The sequence below is a fragment of the Anolis carolinensis genome, chromosome 4 (genome assembly GCF_035594765.1).
Source record: "Anolis carolinensis isolate JA03-04 chromosome 4, rAnoCar3.1.pri, whole genome shotgun sequence".
Taxonomy (NCBI): Eukaryota; Metazoa; Chordata; class Lepidosauria; order Squamata; family Dactyloidae; genus Anolis; species Anolis carolinensis.
Window position 1 is genome coordinate 89,385,390 of NC_085844.1, and position 21,138 is coordinate 89,406,527.

Consider the following 21,138-nt stretch of genomic DNA (forward strand, 5'->3'; position numbering starts at 1 on the left):
TAAATAGCATGTTTTCTCCATTTTCTGGTCATAGGAACAGCTCTAGACATTTCCTTTCTTGTCACAGAAAATCCTCCTAGAAATCTGGGAGAGGTACAGGTAAAAGTTTTCCCTGATGTAAAGTCCAGTCATGTCCGACTCTGGGGGTTGGTGCTCATCTGCATTTCGAAGCCAAAGAGCCGGCATTGTCCGTAGACACCTCCAAGGTCATGTGGCCGGCATGACTGCATGGAACGCCGTTACCTTCCTGCCGGAGCGGTACCTATTGATCTACTCACATTTGCATGTTTTCGAACTGCTAGGTTGGCAGAAGCTGGAGCTTAACAGCGGGTGCTCACTCCGCTCCCCGGATTTGAACCTGGGACCTTTCGGTCTGCAAGTTCAGCAGCTCAGCGCTTTAACACGCTGAGCCACCAGAGTTTGTTTACATGTGCGAAAATGAATGGCTATCTGGTTATTGCATATATAAAGCACCACCTTTGTTTATAATCAGTTAGACATACTGCAATTGGCAGGACACAGAATGTAGCTTCTTATGCCAGACTTAAAAAGTTACCTAGATAGCTGAATAATAATTTGCAGATTGCATTTCTAGGCTACTGGTCTAGAAATACACATTACTTTGAGTCAGAGTCCCATCTCAGGCATCCAGCTGGCATAGCTTATTCGTCTGTGGGCAGAGCATGAACTGTGGTGTAGACAAGTGGCATCCAGATTGTGTTTACAGTCTGTCACATCCACAGTTGCAGAATGTCCCCTGAGATCTTGGACCATCACATTGCAACAATTCAACACCCACCAACTGTCACACATCAATAAGAATGCTTAGGCTGAAGTGATAAAAGACTGGCAGGTCTTCATGAGAATTTTTTGTATTTGCTCTGAAGAGTAAAACAGGCAAATATTGATATATGAAAATAATTGTTTTAAACATCAATATTTGCTGATAGTTATCTAAATACATGGAAATAACTCTTGGAAAGTCCATAGTCGCAACAAGAGAAAGAAATGGAAAATCAACAGCAAACTGAACATAATCTCAATTAAAATTGCAGACTATTGCAGACTTTATTTCCTTAGCTAGCAATTGTAGTATTGTGTAACGCTGTTATTCATTCTCTTCCTCCACCCTATCCCTCTATATGGGTTAAAACAAGGGCAGAATAAAATGGAGCATAATAAGCTGGAATCTGCAGATGATGAAAACTGCAATAATTGCTGTAGGTCAACTTGCCATTTTCCTTATCCTTTTCTGTCAGTTACAAAACATGCAGCCTTCCCCTGAACATAATGTTCTCTTCTGTGTAGCACTTTCCTGCTTGTCAGTCACAGGCTCCTCTTTGCCTTCAAAACCTTTTGTTTCCCACAGCCAACCAAGCATTAAAAGGATGGGGACTCATAGTTTTGTATTATGTTAGCTTTTTTTTTTAGTGCAACAGCAGAATTGAAAGATAGAATCAGAGACCAGTAGATATGAAAGCACAGGCTCATTCAGAGGCACTTAAGGAACACTTCCAAATATACATTGCAGTTCCACAAAGTGCCCTGGTGCTACTCCTGTCTAATGTTTATACTAGAAAACAAGGATTAGTTTTTATATGAAAAAGCAACACAACAAACTTAACTTACTGCAGAGTTTCAGGACTAGTTTTTCAACTTTCATTTTGTGGCTTTTGTGTTTGTGGCTTCATATGGGAAACAGAAACAGTGTGATACAGTGGTTTAAGCACTGGACCATGACTCTGGAGACCAGAATTTGGCATGAAAACCCAGTGGGTGATATTGGGCAAGTCATATGGTCTCAGCCTCAAAAAATCTTGTTATAAGTTCATTTTAGGATTGCCATTATCAGAAAACAACTTGAAGGCACACAAAAGTTTCAAATCATCAAAATATTTCACAACTGCATTTTTTGGGAAGTTGCATTCCATCCCTGCCCCCATATTTGTAACGTTTGGGTGAATTCCAATGCTTAGGATGTACAAAGAACAATAATTTATCTTTACATGGGGCTCACTGGGTTCTGGCTACAAATTCTTTAGATAGACTATCTCTAGTATACTGTGGTCTGTACAAAATTACCAGTTTTATCAACCCTAAAATCAAAGGTTTTTTTTTTTTACATCTAATCACATACATATAATCACATGAAGTGTGGCATTTCTGTAAAATGAACTGAGCCTTCTTTCCCCATAAACATGCAAATTCCTTCTTACCTTGAACAATAATTCACAACCAAACATGTCCTTAGATAAAATGAAATAACAACTTTTACTCAAAACAGCATCACTCAAGTCTTACCAACACTGTGTACTACTTACCATGTAAAGATAAGACATAACAATGTAGATATTAAAATCAGGACTTGGTTAAACATTGCAGACTGTGTGCGTTGGATGGCTCTGTGGAGATCATTCTAGATGTAAAAAAATAGGAAATATATGAAAATATTTGAAATGTAACACAGTCTGACTAAAAGATGTAAAGCTTTCTACAATAACCAGTCTTAAGCTACAACCTTGTACATTCTTACATAACTTCTTTTGAATTCAATGGGACTGATTTCCAATATAGACATGGACAAGATTGCCCTTTTTTTACCCAAACCTTTGAAGGCAAAGAGATCCACAAAGAGAGCATCACCAAGAAAACATGGTCCTTACATCTGGGAATAGGAGGTTACACAATATATAAGATATAAATGAAATAAATATATGCAATAAATCTTGAAGTGACTAAAAAGAACGCAGGCCATTTATAGATATAAAGTAATAATCAGTCTCCTAGAAAAAGATGAATAGGAAAAATAGGCAGTGTAGCTGAGCTACAATTAGAATAATGCATGGCTTTTCAATATAAAGTATGGGACTGAAAAAAACAAATAATTTGGAAAACACTGGCAAAGAGATTCCTGGCCAAAGTCCCAGTCTCAATGAAAAGTCACACTTACGTTAGAAGTAGCAGCTACATTATGGGCCCTAAAACCTGTACCAAAACGGGTTAAACTAACCCACTTCACCATGGGTTGTAGTCCCCGCCCCCTCCCACAACCCCAGGATTTTCCTCCTGGGGTGGCTACATGCTATCCTGATTGAAATTGGGATAGCATGAAACTGCTCCAAAGACCCTGATTTACCCCCCTAAAACTTATTTTAAAAAGGTCCCTGGCAGCCATGAAGCTTCTCTTCGTGTCCTCCTGGCATGAGAAAATGATGCCTGAGAAGATGGGTCTCCTCACACATCATTTTCTCATTCCAGAAGGACATTAAGAGAGGCTTCATGGCTGCCAGGGACCTTTTTAATAAGTTTTAGGGAGTAAATTAGGGGCTAGGGAGAGGGGTGGACACTGGGCAACCTCCCACACTGTTGGGCTCCAGGATCCTAAAGATGTGAGATGGCTGTATGGACTCATCCCTAATGTCGTAGAACGCCTAATATCTCAGTAAACCTGGGCCTTTCAGGAAGACCTGGATCTAATGAGGCATTTAATTAATATGGAATAAAACAAAGAAACCTTAGTTTATTCTGCATTAATTTGCTTTGTTTCAATGCCTCCAGTAAAATCCAAAACAGGTCCCACATTTTGGGACTCTCTGGAGGTCCTCTATGTCTCCTCACTCCTCTGGAGATTCACCATATCAAGAGGTCACAGATGACTGATCCATGGAATTTGTTATTGAGCTAGAAACATTTAAACTTTCTTGGGCTAATGATGAGACCCATTTTTTAAAACTATGATGAATTCTATAGTCTCCAGTGCCTGGATTTACACTCTTCTACATTATTATATATGGCTTGGAATTTGTATAATAATCAATGTGTGAGACCAAGAAATTTAATTAACAGCACACTACAGGCTGGTATTTTTGTCACATAAGCTTAGACACATTCGTAAATCTGCCATTGGTTGCAGGCTCCAGAGCCAAATGTGATGGGAAGAAATAAGTGAAGCAAAGCTGCTCATTGGCTAAGTCTCCATATTATTTTTTATGGTATGCACACCAGCATGGAAAATGAGCCAAAACAACTGGCATTTGCTAAACCTGGATTTCAAACTTCTTAGTTCTGGCTTTCTAGAGGCAGAAAAAAGGAAGAGAGTCAAATGGATTAACGTTGGGCCAATGGTTTTATTATCTACATAAAACAATACATTTGGATTCCTCGGTACTGAAACTAAGTTAGAGGGAGGCAAAACAGAAGGTTTGAAATGCCAAAGCAGTTGACATTTGAAAAGTAATTCAAAATGAAATTAAACTAAATGATTTGAATTTTTTCCCACTTACTCCCACAAATTTCCATTGGCACTGCAAAGGTTGAATGTAAGTATCCTGGTTGAAGGAGGCTGGAAGCTGAACTCTGGCCTTCTCTATGATACAAGAAAAAGAAGCCCTTTCACCCTTCCCCAACCACCAATTAATTCTCAAGTATACATTTTGTCATACTTACAATCATATTCTCCAATGCATGTTTGGCAAGCCAGCAATTTAAAAAAACAGGGATGAATAAATTTCTCAAGGCAGGCCAGAAAATCTGAAGAAAAATACATTTTAAAAAATCATCATCAAACACATACTCTACTCCACATTTCCTTTGTCAGTGACAAATGTAGTGAAATGTTTGCATCCAATGTATAAGAAAAACAGATTTGTTTTTAAAAGACTACATTTCAAGCTTCATTGATGCTCTGCTAGACAACAGCACAGATGACAATGAAATAGATAAGAAAATGCATAAAAGCTAGGCAAAGTCTGACATTGATATGCTTTTCTCAGTCTTTGCTTCACAAAAAGATTGCAGTCAAGACAATCAATGAAGTGGGTCTTTCCTGTAAGCTAATGTACTTAGGATTGGTCTGCTTATAATTGCCGTCTTTGCTCCTCTGATTCCAACGTTCATCCAGGTAGAACATCGTCTGAGTGGTTTAATCTGAAATACTTTCTGTACCCAATAAACTCCAGTGCATAGGGGGAAATCGTGACCACATTTCCCTCTATGAACCTGCACGGTCTCTTCACTTGTCGTGGGAGGCCCTCCTCTCACTCCCACCACCCTCGCAGTCATGGTTGGTGGGGACGAGGGAGAGGGCCTTCTCCATCGTGGCCCCTCGGCTCTGGAACTCTCTCCCCAGGGAGATCAGGCAGGCCCCTACCCTCCTTACTTTTCGGAAGAGCCTGAAAACCTGGTTCTTCCAACAGGCCTTTGGCAATTGACTTCCATAGCAAAGAATTGAGCAGTTGCCCATTTTTATTTTTAATACACTTTATTCTTTTAGCCGGCCATAGTCTCCTCTGTTTATGCCTTTCCCAGCACTTTAATGGGATAATGGTTTTGTATCGTCCTCTCCCCGACTGTATCTGATACTACTAGCACTTTTATGGCCCAGTTTCTTTTAGGAGCCAATCCAGGATTTTATCAAGCATGTTTGTTTTATATGATCTTATTTGTTTTATGACTTGCTTTATTGTTGATTGATTTGTTTTATTGTTGTGTTTTATATTGTCTGTTTTGCCTGGGCTTGGCCCCATGTAAGCCGCCCCAAGTCCCCTTGGGGAGATGGGGCGGGGTATAAAAATAAAATTATTATTATAAAAATGCCTGCTCTATTTACAGAAGTTTGTGGGTGCAGAATCAAAATTATTCTACAAGTTCAGTTGGCTCATATGGAGCTTGGGATTATCTCCCCAATTAGCTGATCAGGTTCATTAAACGTTTGTAGTCATTTACTATAAACTCACTAGATTCTCCAAGTATGACAAGAGTTAAAAATCTACGTTAATTTTCCTTGCCTAGTTTATCCATGCCTCACAACCTCTGAGGATGCCTGCCATAGATGTGGGCGAAACATCAGGAGAGAATATTTCTGGAACATGGCCACACAGCCCGAAAGACATACAACAACCCCACATTAGTTAGGCTGTTAGAATTTTAAAGAACTGGTTATGGTAAATAACTCTCCTTCTGTTAAAAAAAACTCCTGGAAATCCTGCTGCATTCAATGAATAAATATTATAATTGACTCTTTTGGCAGACTAAAATGTTTGATTTCTTTGGGAAGACAGAATGGAGAAAAGATGGCCATGGGAAAGATAAAAAAATGGAAAAGTAGGGAGGAAAGTGTGTTTTAGGAAAACATGGCAGTGGGAAAAGTGATTTGTTGGCTTGGACAATAAGGATCTGTTCATTGATGGCTTGAAATGCAGGTGCCCTGATGGGCCTATATGGAAGGAAAGGTTTTAAAGACTCTTTCTAGATAATAGTTTATATTTTAATTACCTCCAGTTTCTTCTCTTCCTCTACTGATACTATGCTGGACTAGGTTTTGTATGGATTATTATGCAATATACAATTATGCTACAATGTCATTTGGGCTGCACTACAGAGAACTTTGTTCACACAATTTTGTGTATGGATAATTCAGTGCAAAAAAAAAAATTGAAACCCATCCCATATTTCTTTCTTTTTTAGATTCTCATCTTACTCTTATCCACAAATTAATCAATGATGTGACAATCAAGCATTTATGGTCATTAATTTTCTAATATCTAATGTGTTATTGAATTAATCTTCAAAAGTAGTATTTCAAACTTTGATCTGATGTCTGGATCCTTGCCCTTTCTAAGCAAAGCTGTTTCAGATGTAAACAACAAAACTGTAGCCTTTTGCCCCCAACAAATGACCTCTGTGTGGTCAGTGCTGCATTCCATCCTGATTTATGGTTGGAGCCACAAAAAGATGTGATCACATTAGATTAAATGTTTGTTCTATGTATACGTCAGATCTCTTTGTTTGCAAAATAAAAATAGCCAATAGAAATGCAATTTTGGTCCCAGTCATTTTCTATATATTAAAATAGTGTCTGAATGTGAAATGACAATAGCTGAAACTGTTGGATCTTGATTATATCTCCATGGCTGAGAAGATGTGCAATGTCTAACTTGAAGGTCTACTATTGTGTGCATTCTGCAAAATGATAGGAGTGGGTGCATGGGGGACAAAAATATCCTGTCTGCCTAGATCACAGTTGAGTATCTTTTTTTATATATATTGGGATGTGTGTGTTTTCATTTCATTTTATTTCATTTTCTGAGGGAGGTAACTGTCTAAACAGTTAGACCACTGAAATTGAGAACTCTTTAACACTGCAGAAATATACTGTTATGATTCCATTGAAATTGACCATAGCTGTATCTGATGAAATTCTGGAATTTGCAGTTTGGTAAGGCTGTAGAGGTCTTTGATAGAGAATTCTAGATGCCTCTCTTTCTACTGTAAATACTAAAATTCCATAGAATGTTACTATGACAATTAAAGTATAATCAAATAACTATAATTTTAAGGAATGAATGTTCCCTAGATGTGGTACAATAATGAATTTGCAGTGGTCAACCTAACAATATAATAAATGCTGCAACTATTTCTGTGAGAAAGGTCAAGAAAAAGAGAAGAAGTATAATAGACTTTTAAAATAAATCAATTAATTAATTGTAAAAGTCAAACATAGATTTAAAAAGAAACTCTTAAATCATTAAATAAAATTCCTCTAGTCTTGAGCAGAGTTCCATTTAGTTGTTGAAACCAAAATTCAATATTACAGATAAATTACCGAATATACTCATGTTAAGTCGACCCGGATATAAACTGAAGCACCTACTTTTACCCCCCCAAAACTGGGAAAACTTATTGACTTGAGTATAAGCCAAAGGTGGGAAATGCAGCAGCTACTAGTAAACTTCAAAAATAAAAATAAAATAGATACCAATAAAATTGCATTAGTTGAGGCATCAGTAGGTTACATGTTTTTGAATATTTACATAAAGCTGTAATTTAAGATAAGACTGTCCAACTCTGATTAAATTATTATTCTAACCTTCTTCAATGTAAATGTGCTTACATATTCTTCCAATAATAAATAGAGTAAAATAAATGTAACAACAACAACAATAATAAATAGAGCAAAAGAATAAATGCAATAGTAACAATAATAATAGAGTAAAATAATAAATGTAATAATAACAATAATAATAGAGAAAGATAATAAATGTACTGTATATACTCAAGTATAAGCCAATCCAAATATAAGACAGACAGGACCCTCACTCAAGTATAAGCAAAGAGATGTTTTGTTTCAGCCCTAAAAAGGGTCTGAAAAACTCGACTTATACTCGAGTATATATGATAATAGAGAAGAAAAAAAGTAGACCTTTATTTGGAACTTAATCATTTTTCTATGCAAAATAACTTATCAGTAATCTGCAATAGTCTTTTCCTCTTAGAAAAGAGAAATAGAGATACTTACAGTAATGATGAAAGGAATAGCATTAATAATTTCCAGCAGGAAAGGAATCCGCACAACTTGTTCCCATATGTTTCCCTTATGACAACAAAAGTAAAGCAATAACCAGTGGTAATTTTGTAGATTGTCGCACACATACAGTAATAAACAGTAAAATTACGCTATTAACACAGCAGTGTGCATGGCCAGAACCAATGATGGATTGGACTCAACTCCCTTTCTCCAAACTAAAAGCATGTATGGCTTTTACCATTCACTGATCCATAGCCCTTTTCCTCTGCCATATCTTCTGTCTCACAAAATTTCATACAAACATTCCTGTTCCTACTTGGAGAAGAGAGTCAGCTGAGTTATGTCTCTATACAACATGATTAACTAGATTTAACCCAATGTATTCTATAGTTTCACTTTCAAGAATGTTATTCTGGAAAGAGGAACCATGAAATACAATGGGATACAACAGCAACCGTTGCTTTAGTGCTCGATAATTTGTGTTTTCCTACTCAAGACCATTTTGAGATAGAAACTACAGGATGCAGGGACCTAGAGTAATGATATCTAGTACTCACAGGAAGATAGAGTAGCAGTAACATTGAAAGGAACTACATAGAGGAGTAGATAGAGCAAATGCATTGCAGAAGAGACCCCTGCCTTGAGTGGCTCATATCGTGCTTTATAAATCTTTGCCTTTATCTTGAAAAAATCAACAACTTTCAGTACCTTCATTTCAAGAACAGATTTTGGAAATACCATAAAAGCATTTCAATTCATGAGAAAGAAAATTCTCAAACAAAAACTAGTATTAGGAAACACGGTAAAGAGATATTATCTTCACCACAATTACAGAAAGCTTAACCTAACAGGGAGCAATTCCTACTCATGTGAAAATCATATGTTCATCACAAAACAGAAATGACTGCTTCAAAGTAGCAGTAGATAAAAGACAACCACTTTTTAAAAAAAAGTATTGCAGGGCTTTATTGTGCTGCAGTGTTCAACCATAATTGCAAATTAGATAGAAGTCATAAGCAGACCACTTAAAATTATTCCATTGCAGCATCTTTCTTTTATAACAATACAAAATTGATTGGCAGGCTAGTATTCTGTGTCATACTAACTTGCTTGAAGCACATACTACTCATCAAATACAGTTAATCTTATTTGAGAATTAAGGGTGTGTGTGTACGCACAGACACACACAAAGGAACATAGAGTGCACTTGTATTTGGGAAAATCATATTTGGAGATTTATCAGACATATATCAAGTCTTATATTTCTTTTATTGCAAGGGTACTTATTGTATTATATCTGAAGGAGGCAGTTTCATTTGTAGCGAGCAGTACAGGTCCCCCTTATCTGTGAATTCAATAGCTCATTGCTGAAGTGCAGTAAAGAAATCCTGAAAGGGGGCTGCCAAGAAATGTTCAAAGGACATGGCTGGGCAACTATGAGCTATTCAATCCCCTGGAAGGGGTAATTCATTCTCCGTTGCCACCTTCCCCTTTTTTTCACTTATATGCCTCCAGTGCAATGATGTGCTTCTCTCCAAGAAATGGGGGGAAAGAACCTCCAAAACGTTTTGAGCCCAGGTTCCATTGGTAAATGTAATCACCTTCCTGGTCTCCAACCAGTTTCAAACCTTTCAATCTAATCACCCACACAGTGAAACTGGCTCCTCTCAAACCAGCTCCAAGCTACATTATACTGTCAGTTTTTTTTTTTTCATGTCAGGAGCAACCGGAGTTGCTTCTGGAGTGAGAGAATTGGCAGTCTGCAAGGACGTTGCCCAGGGGACGTCCGGATGTTTTGATGTTTTTACCATCCTTGTGGGAGGCTTCTCTCATGTCCCCGCATGGAGCTGGAGCTGATAGAGGGAGCTCATTCACGCTCTCCCTGGGTGGGATTCGAACCTGGCAGCTTTCAGGTCAGCAACCCAACCTTCAAGCCATGAGGCTTTTATCTCCTAGACCACCAGAGGCTCCATACTGTCAGTTTAGAAGCACCTTATGTGAGAATATAGGTCAATATATTTTCAGTATTTGCTCCCATTTTATGGAACTCCCACCCAAAAGAGATTAGGCTGTATACCCCCTGACCTTTTTTTTTTTTTTTGCTTATTTAAACAAGTCTTTGGAATTTAATTTGTTTTGGCAGAAGGATGTTTAATGAGTATTTTGTAATATGCATTGATTATATTTTTAATTGTTTTAATGTATGTTTTATTTGGATTAGTACTTTGTTTTTAAACTTTTGAACTACTGTTTTAGCAATATTGATTTGACTTTGAGTGATATATTGGAAGAAACACAGTATACAGGCAATCCCTGAGTTATAAACATGTGACTTACAAATGACTCATAGTTAAAAACAGGGTGAGACAATAGGACGTGAGAGAAATCTACTCCTCAGTAGAGAAATTCAGTGTTGGAGGAATTATCATGGGAAAAAAATGTCTCAGCTGAAGCTGTATCACCAATCTTTGTTTCCACAACAATTTTTTCAATTTTTTTCCCAATATCTCATTATCTCATGTCCCACCGGGACATGAAAAGCGCCTTGAATGTATATTTAAATGTATAATTATGTAAGTCTTTTAATGTATGCTCCTGATTTTATTGTAATTTTTAATCATAATGGATTTTTAAATTTGATGTAAATTGTTTTTATGTATATGTTTATATTGTAAGCCACCTTGTGTCCCCTGATGGGTGAGAAGGGAGGGTTAGAAGTGTTGTAATAAATAGATGCAATAAATAAAGTGAGATGAAGTTTTCTGAACATGGCCACACTGCAAAACAAGCACCACAGGGGTTTTAACCATTCCCTATGCTGTCCAAAGCTGAGATATATATATGGCTTTAAAATGTACAGTTCCAACTTACATACAAATTAAAGTTAAGGACAAACCTACAGAACCTCTCTTGCTCATAACTTGGGGACTGCCTGTATAAGTAAATAAACAAGAAAATAAATGCCTAGAGTGCAAACAAAGCAATAGATTCTTAGTGAAAATGTATTTGTTCACATGGATAAAACTAGGTGATGGGCTGGAATGGAAGAGAGTGCAATATAAATTACAATTGTTAAAATTACAAGAAGTTCAAAAAGTGTTGAGAAAACACACAGCCTCTAAATGTCCTTAACATACCTATTTGCAAACTGTTTTGTCTCAGTTAAGAGAGAGATTTCCAGAGGTAAATGCTTCACTATGAAATATGGATCTGAAATAATGTATCTATAAATACTTACTTTGTAACTGAGATAGCTCAGGAGTGTAGTTTCCAACAAACTTATCGAAGCCACTGACACCTAAAAAAGTGATATGTTGTAAAAAATATTATACAATCTTTGCACACGTCAAAATTAAATAAAAGCATGTACAACACCGAAAGGTAATCAGTGCTATCTGATGTGTAACTTAAATAACTGAAGTTCACTTTGAAATACTTCTGTATTTTGAAAACTACGGTGATGGAACTGTTTCATAAGTGCCCGTTCTGTGTTGACTGACTCACAACATATGGACTTTTTTCCTCTAAGCATGAACAAAACTGTAACCACTGCACAGATAAATCAGAGATAAAGCTTGAATCCATGCAACAAGATATCCAATAGGAAGTGTGTTGATGTACCAGACCAAGCATAGATCCCTTACCATTCAGACACCATATTTGTACTCATGCTTTGGGGGGGGGGGCAGTTTCTAGCAACAGTGGCCCCAGAGTCTGTGCAGTTATGTAAGAAACTAGAAACCACCATATACTAATGAAAAGCATGGGTTGATCTCTAAGTTTTTGGAAGAAGACCCTAGGGCAGTGGTACCCAACCCACTGGCAGTGGTGAGCTACACACATTTTTAAAAAGGAAAATAAAAAATCATGTCATCCAAATGTCACCATCCTTGCATTTTGAGTTTTACACCTCTTCGATTCTACATATCTCTGTGAGAGCGGATTTTCAACATTTCTTCAATTGAAAATCAAAATAAGAAACAGATTAAATGTTGAGTCTGACATGAGGTTGGCATTAATGAAAACTCAAGTACGAATTTTTAAGCTTGTTAATGAGTTACAATTTCAATCAGCACATTAAATATGTCATATTTATTTTGAATTATATAATACTGAAAAATATATTTTCAGTGTTTTCATTTACCCTATTTAAAAGCCTATTTTTAACGTATCAGGGTCATGGGCCACTTTGCCTCTATAAAATGGGGTCACGACTCAAAAAAGGTTGGGAACATTGAGGCCCCCATGTGTATGGGTGTGTGTATTACCAGTGCCTCCTCGCTCCTTTGCATGGTTTACTGCAATTTATGGATACAGTTGACCACTTGTTGACAAGGACAGGAAAGAGTTTTACTTATAGATATGAAACATCCTAACATTTCCCCCATAGAGTGATTGAGATTGTATTACATCATGACCTTTGAGTTGGAAGCACTGGGAGCACAGGGAAGATAGTTTAGGAGCAGTATTCATTCAACCTTGCACACCAGATGTTGAGGGTTCCCATTAGGGATTCTGGGGTTTAAGTTCAAGGCTTGAGCGTACCTTGTTGACATATCTGACATACTAGGTAGCATTTTTATTTATTTATTTATTTATTTATTTATTTCGTGTCAGGAGTAACCGGAGTTGCTTCTGGAGTCAGAGAATTGGCCATCTGCAAGGACGTTGCCCAGGGGATGCCTGGATGTTTTGATGTTTTACCATCCTTGTGGGAGGCTTCTCTCATGTCCTCGCATGGAGCTGGAGCTGATAGAGGGAGCTCATCCGCGCTCTCCCTGGGTGGGATTCGAACCTGGCAGCCTTCAAGTCAGCAACCCAACCTTCAAGTCACAAGGCTTTTATCCCTTAGGCCACCGGAGGCCACATAATTGCTAGGATCCCACATGATTGCTAGATGCCTAACATTATAAGCCCAACAGTTGCAACATGGTATACATCAGTCAATCTAAGTTGGGAAATTAACCAAACTAAATAACAATGAGAACGAGTACCTAAGCTATACCAATCACACGACAGCTGTAACCAATTTTAAAATAAGAACAATTTCACAAACATTGTGTCTTGTGTGGTAACTGCTCTCTTATCCCTCTTCCCACAAAGTTGATGTAGGCATCCAACCTATTTTTTACCCCAATTTTTATTTGATTTCTCTTGGCACTGGAATACAGCATTCTGTTGCCAAATCTAGTGAGCCAAATTCTTCAGAATGCCCATAAACAGCCTATTAAAAAAAGGCTTTCCACTGTTGTTTGTTCCTAGCAACCAGTGCTCAGAAGCCAAAAAATATGGATAGGTTTATTTTCCACTGTTTGTGCAGTATGCTTGAATTAACTCACCGTGTTCAAGTACTATGAAGAATCCTTTTTAAAAACCTATGACCTTTATACAGTGACTATATTTCAGGAAGTATATGTATTGATTGTGACAGAGAATCAGTGTGTTTCTTGCCTTTAGCAGCATCACTGGACTTATGTTTTCTAAATGATGTGGCCTCTTCATTAGATATTGGCATTACACGACATTCGTATCATCTTTTGCTTTCTTGATGTTTGTGTGCAAGGAGTTGATGTGCTTCTTTAAAGTGATGTTTATATGGTCACAACAGCGCTTTGCACTGAGTCCTAACTAAAAATGGAAAACAGGTTCTCCAGAAATTAATGGGTCTAAACTTCAATAATTAAGGTCCCTTTGAGAAAGTAGAGAAATAATTCATGGCTAATTTAATAATCCATTTCCTGCACAGAAAATGTCTGCAGAAAATAACCACATACAAATATGGTCTTTAGACCAGGATCTTTTCCAGAAGGGCTTCTGAATATTATTTTTTTTGGTGAAGATTTTATAAATATTTTCATTTTTATATCATTAAAAAAGGTTATACTTAAGAATGGCCCAGCACAGTTTCATTTTATCTATATGAAATTAACAGCTGTTCATATTATCCTCAAATCTATTTTGAGTATACACACTATAACTTAATTTGAAATTTACCTTTCACATACCTGACAAATAGAATAAAATAAACCCTGGTAATCTTGAAACCAGGGGAAAACTTAGTGCTATATTCCCTTTAAAAATTAACAGGAAGAATGTTGGATAATCATCAGACTTCTAAATCATCCATAACATAACATATACAGTGGAACTCCCCCTTTTAAATAATAATAATAATAATAATAATAATAATAATAATAATAATACTTTATTTTTCTATCCTGCCACCATCTCCCCAAAGGGACTCGGGGCAGCTAACATAGGGCAATGCCCAAAACAAAGAGAGTAAAACAATTACAACGAATATCAAAAAAAAAACAATTATAATTTCAATCAAATAAAATAGACAATTTAAACATTTTAAAAATACAATAAAACACATAAAATCAGAACAAATGAGTAATAATACACTCCAACTATTTGTATGCCTTTCTAGGTTCGCGAATCAGATTCTATGACATGTTTCTGGCCGAGAATAGTCAAAATATAAAGTTCATCATTATCCATACTTTCAGATATTCATTTTGGGCCTATGAAGTTGTCTTCCATGGATACGAGGGCCCTACTGCATTTAGATAAAGGGCACTGCATGTCAATTAATTGTAAATATGCATACGGGAACACTGGCAAGAGTGCCCAATGTCCATTTATGTGCATTAATGTGCAATGCATACTGGTGCATGATGCACATGGGTGTGTAATGTGCCTTGGTGTGCTAAGCACATAGGTGAGCAATGTCTTTCAAGCAGCTTGCCATCTCTGCTGCATATAAATGTGATGACAGCCATCTACTGGACATGGAAGTCACAAACATATCCAATTGTAATGGCTGCATACTTAAGTCTACTTATAAACATGTACCCCCCCCCCCCCACACACACACACACACTATTCCAGCCATTATTTTTAAATTTGTCAAAAATGTGTTTTCCACATGTTGGGAAATTCAGGCAAGAAAAATCCTGAACTGATGAGAAAGTTCTTAGTTCCGGATTTCATTTGCGCCAAATGAACCTTGCTACAAAATAAACATCCTCATGCGATTTTTATATAGAATAAGTCCACAATGGTTGCATTTTCTGTAGAAAAAGTAATATTTCTGCACACATATACAATTTTCTATGCAAAAAATACTGAATTTTCAACAGACTATAGAAAACAGTCTTTAACAGCATACTTTTCAAAAAATATTCCCCCAACAGGAAGATAATTGCTAAAATTATTCATTATATCCTTCAAGAACATCATTAGCTAAGAATTACATTGCTAGTCAAAATGAAGTTCTTGAATGTGTGTGTTTTGAATTCTTATACTCAGAGGAACTGACTCTTCTCAAAATCTATAAATATATTTCTCAGATTAATTTGCCTCAGTCAGTTCCAACTCAGTAAACCCCCTGCCAATTTCAAAACTGCTAGGAAAAAAAAAACAAATGACTTAAAATAACTGCCTATGTTCAATAACTAGAGGGTATTCCGTGTGCAACCCCCCCCCCCAAAAAAAAAAACCAAAACAAAAACAAAACAGATCATCAACACTGGAAACTTGAATAAGATTAGAATGAGAATTTCTAATTTTAAACAAATGTGTCTTGCTAATAAAGGCTCAACATCCTGAACAACTGCATAATCAACATCCAGTCCAGACATTAGGAGCTATGACAGGACAGAAATAATAACAGCATTTGAAAGAAAATGTTTGAAGTATCCAGTCATTTGGCAAAAATAAATGCTGTGCTTTAGTGACAAAGAACTGAAAATTGTAGTCATCTCAGATTTAGTTGTTGTCTACTTGCAGACCTATGAAATTTCATGAGAATGTCTCTTCTGTTAAGGTATGGGGGGAGTAGAATCATAGCATATAACATACAATAACATACAATCTTACTTACATACAAACATACTTACTAGGTATTTTAAAAAAAGAATGCCAAGGTGCAATTTTTCAGTTCTAATTTCATGCTCAAAGTCTATTAAAACTCAAGTGTACTGCAATTACTTAAGACTTGGATCAAAAGGGCTGCATGAATAGCTCTATGCACAGAATGTGACTTTTCCAACATAATGCAAACTTCAGTGAGTAATGCAGCCAACGTAAATAGTGTGCATGGTAGGTGCTTTTTAGAAGTCTCTTGACTTATTTATGGCAACCACCATGAATTTCATGAAGTTTTATTCAGCAAGGAGCACTCCATGGTAGTTTTGTCAATTCTTTCATCTGAAATATAGTCTACAGCATCTAGTATCCCTTGTTGGTGTCCCATTCAAGTACTAGCCAGGGCTGGCCTTGCTTAGTTTCTAATGTCAAACAGGATCTGGTGCCTTTGGGGTGTTTACCCTTAAATACATGAATATAAATGTTTCTTATTGCAAACAATACACATATACCATTTTCTGTGGATCATCTTGGACACCAATCTTAGAGAAGGTTTACTCAGGAGCAGAGCTGGCCCTAGGTATTTTTCAAGTGTAGGCGAACAGAATTTTGGCGCCCCCCTCCCAAAACAATAACTGAAAAATAAAACCGTTGGATAAGCGAAAATGTTGGATAATAAGGAGGGATTAAGGAAAAGCCTATTAAACATCAAATTACATTAAGATTTTACAAATTAAGCACCAAAACATCATGTTTTACAACAAATCAACAGAAAAAGCAGTCTCAACTGCGCCCCCGTATGTTTTGCGCCCAAAGCAACCACTTAATTCGCCTCATTGTTGGACTGGCTCTGCTCAGGAGCAATTCACTTCTAGTTCAATAAGAGTAGTGTGCCTATGATTCCTGCTTTAAAATAAACTTTCACTCACTTTCTAAGGGTCTACTAATTATTCTGAACTGTTATAAAAAACATTTGAAAGTACTGTAGAAAACTAAAATCATACATTACCTGTAATCCCCATAAAGGTAAACTTCTGTTCACCCAAATGATAGGTGACCTGTGAAGTTAGAGTAACAAAATAAATGCACTTCCAATACAATGCTGTCATGTCTTTTTGCAATTCCAATTAGCAGGCCAAGTAAGACTGACCCTACTCTAAAATTTTAAAAATGCCATCATAGGAAACCAATCCAGAAAACTAGTGTGCCCCCATACCCTTCTAGCTAACAATTAGAAAAAGGGCTTTGCCCTTCTCCCTTCTTATTTAAATGTATTCAGAATATGAACAGTATAGAAAACAGCAGCAAAAAAAACTAGCTTGCTACTTCAATACACGAAAACCACTCCATCCCCAATACTGCAATGACAGGAGAAGCCATAATTCTTAGGACCTTTCTTCACATAATTGTGTTTATTGCCATCAAGTCAACTAACCTTAAAGGGACCTGATGGATAAGGAACCTCCAAGCCACCATGTTAAAAACTCAAGTCTCAAAAATGTAAGGGCATGGCTTAATTGGTTCGGGCCCCACCTATCTTCGCAATCACATCTCCCCCTGTATACCAACATAGCCTCTTAAATTGTCCAGGAAGGCCCTCCTCTCACACGCTCCACTGTCTCAAGTGTGGTTGGTGGGAATGAGGGAGAGGGCCTTCTCGGTGGTGGCCCCCCGCCTTTGAAATGCCCTTCCCAAAGAGATAAGACAAGCCCCGTCACTATCTTCCTTCGCGGGGGCCTGAAAACCTTATGGTTCCAGTGGGCCTTTGAAGATTATTAATTTCCAGTTTCTACCCTGGCCACCAGTTAGGACCCTGCTTGCACTTTACCCACTTCCCCAACCCTGATACATCATTGCACTAATCTAACCCTCTTATAACTGCTAAACAGGTCTTGAGACTGAATAAACCAGGCTCTCTCCTGGCCACCAATTTGGCCACCCCTATCTCTATGTCACTTCGCTGCACTAGCCCTGACCCAGCCTCTCATAGTTGTATAGGTCCATCCTGGAATTTTGTCCATTGGTAGCTTAATCTCACCCAATGGCTTAGGACTGAAACTGGTTTTTAATTTAAATGAGTGTGTTGTGCTAGTAGTAATTATGTTGATGTTTTATTATGGTTGTGTTGTATGTTTTGTGTTGGTAATTGAATCCTTTAACTATGCTGGAAACCACCCTGAGTCCGTTCGGGGAGATAGAGCAGAATATAAATAAAGTTTTATTGTTGTTGTTGTTGTTGTTGTTATTATTATTATTATTGTTTTTTAAATGCATTGCATAGTTTTGGATTTTCTTTTCACCACTGAACAGCTGAATGCCATACAACTTGAATTCAGTTGCATCATTAGAAACAATATTTATGATGGCCCTCAGCTCTTCCTAAGTTGCTAGCTAAGCGTCTTCTAACCTAATTGTTGATTTCTTTGTAGACTGCCCTATCATAGACTTTTTGTGGAAAAGAAATTCAGAAGAGTTAGCTAAAGTCTCACTGTAATTGTTTTTGAGATCCTCAGCCAGTGTCATATATGCGCCCACACACTTCTGTTGCTCAATAGTTATTTGAATCATTTATAATGGCTCCTCAGCAAAATAAAACCTGTGATAGAGAGGTCCTACATGATATGCGCATATTTCTACTGTCAGCATCGCCTCTTAGCTCCCATGGAATAACATCACAATAGGATAATAGTGTTGTGATTTTTGGTTGTTTGATTCTCTCTCTCTCTCTCTCTCTCTCTCTCTCTCTCTCTCTCTCTCTCTCCCCCCCCCCTCCCCCCGCCAAATTAGCAGTTAGAATGCTAGTCTTTCAATAAAAATTAATACATCATGGCATCTTTGCCAATCAATATCTGAATCTTCATACTCGTTGAATTGTTGAGTGAATTCAGCTGCCACAGGGACCACAGGTTCAGGGTCCTGAGTGTCAAGCTCCCTATTGAGTGAGATCCAGATGGGTTGAATGCAAAATCAGAGACATTTATTCACCTTGGTCAATGTGGATATCAGCGGAGTCTGCACTCCAAAAACTGACAGCTACCCAAAACACAGGCATGTTGCTACACTGGCTTCTGATTAGTCCAAAGAGGTACCGACTAGAATTTAGCAATAGAGATGAGAAAACATTTTTAGCTTTGAATGTATTTTTATGGATTTTAACTGAATTTTTAAAAATATCATTGATCATTGAGTTTAATGTTTGTATATTTATAGATTTTAAATTGTATTGAAATGCTTTTAATGTAAGCTGCTTTGAGTCTCCTTGCAGAGAGATAAAGGAGGGTATAAATAAATGTAACAACAACAACAACAACAACAACAACGTTCCCAGGAATAGAATCAGATTAAAGCAGGAAACCCACATGGCTCTCTTCTAAGACCATTACGTGCTCCATGTGTCATCTCAAGGGATCGTGAAGAGATTATGCAAACTACCATGTGTCCTTCCCTGGGATTTGAGGTGCTTGTGCAACATTTTAGGGAGGTTTAAATGAAAGGTGGCTGGAAAATAGGAATTTGATCAATGCTCCCCTATCAATCCCTATGAAGCTGTGGAGTAGGGTTCATCCTTTTTGTGGTTTGGTTTTTAATAACACTTCTGGCTTTGCCACAATTGTGTATTTTGCATAGTTCCGATGATATTCAGGCCCAATGAGAAAGCATTCTCAGTGTCTTGAATATATTTTTATTTAAAAGAATTCTAAAAATGAAGTTGCCTTCTCCTTTTTCACATAATTGAAAGCTAGGGCAATCTGCTTTTGCATCTCAAAAACTGGGAAAAGGCACTCGGAACTGATTATGTAAGTTTCCCAAGATGTAAAGCAGCCTATGAGAACTTGTCTTTATTCCCACACAGCCACAGGCAGAGGTGAATAGTTTTCCTCCTGCTTCATAATCCAGATCAGTTTGACAATGTCAGCTGCATGTTGAAGAGAAGAAAAGCTATCTCTCTAATTCAGAACTGTTATTTTTTTTCAGACAGCACTAGAGCCATCAACTAACTTCCTACAATGTAAAAGCAAGCTGTCATATCTGTATATTTATTTTTTACAGAAAGAATAAAATAACATTTGAACATCAAACATCTAACTATTCCTGTAAACACAATTTTAAACTTACCAATCTATCTTTGAAGAAGTGTTGTTTTGACTGGAACATCCTCGGATTAATTCTTTGCTACCAGACATCCCGATGTAAAATCCATTTTCATTTAGCAAACAGTGTAATATCATAGTAAAATGGCATTATTGAAAGAGGGGGGGGGGGAAGCCAGACAAGATAATTAGCTTGTTGTAACAATGATTTTTTTTAAACAGTCACAAAAAATTATGCTCAACAGCCCTAATGTCTTGAAAAAGGCAAGCAGCTAAAAATGAGTTTGTTCATAAATTAAAGATCATAGTGTTATAATTAAATTTTAAAATAAGAGAACAATGCTTCAGTATGTTGAAACAAGATATCGTACAACCCCCTATGGATACCTGAAGTCACAAATAATAATGAATCCTATTTTTTATGATACTTATTTATTTATTTACAGTTTTTATATTCCGCCCTTCTCACCCCGAAGGGGATTCAGGGCGGATCACATTATATACATATAGGACAAACATTCAATGCCCATATACACATAGAACTGAGACAGACAGACACAGAGGCAATTTAACCTTCTCCTGAGGGGATGTTCGATTCTGACCACAGGGGGGAGCAGCTGCTTCATCATCCACTGTGACGGCACTTCCTCATTCCAATGCCGTAAATTAGTTAAATTTGCCTCCCCACTTTCTAAGTGGTACCTTATTTCCTACTTGATAGATGCAACTATCTTTCGGGTTGCTAGGTCAGCAACGAGCAGGGGCTATTTTTTTATTTTTGTATTTTCAATTGACGGGTGCTCACCCCGCCACAGGCTGGCTTCGAACTCATGACCTCATGGTCAAAGAGAGTTATTGCAGCAGGCTGCT

General features: G+C 37.2%; 1 protein-coding gene across 4 annotated transcripts in view; it reads right to left on the reverse strand.

Annotated features, from left to right (window-relative positions):
* Positions 1–21,138, reverse strand: part of kcnt2 (potassium sodium-activated channel subfamily T member 2) — a 299,494-nt gene that overhangs the window by 145,404 nt on the left and 132,952 nt on the right. For all 4 annotated transcript variants that reach the window (XM_062980761.1, XM_062980760.1, XM_062980759.1 and 1 more), the window contains exons 4-9: positions 20,294–20,350; positions 17,187–17,235; positions 11,544–11,603; positions 8,297–8,371; positions 4,447–4,530; positions 2,322–2,416 (exon numbers count right to left, since the gene is read on the reverse strand). In XM_062980761.1, the coding sequence (XP_062836831.1) occupies positions 2,322–2,416; positions 4,447–4,530; positions 8,297–8,371; positions 11,544–11,603; positions 17,187–17,235; positions 20,294–20,350 (420 nt within the window). The remainder of the gene's footprint in view (positions 1–2,321; positions 2,417–4,446; positions 4,531–8,296; positions 8,372–11,543; positions 11,604–17,186; positions 17,236–20,293; positions 20,351–21,138) is intronic.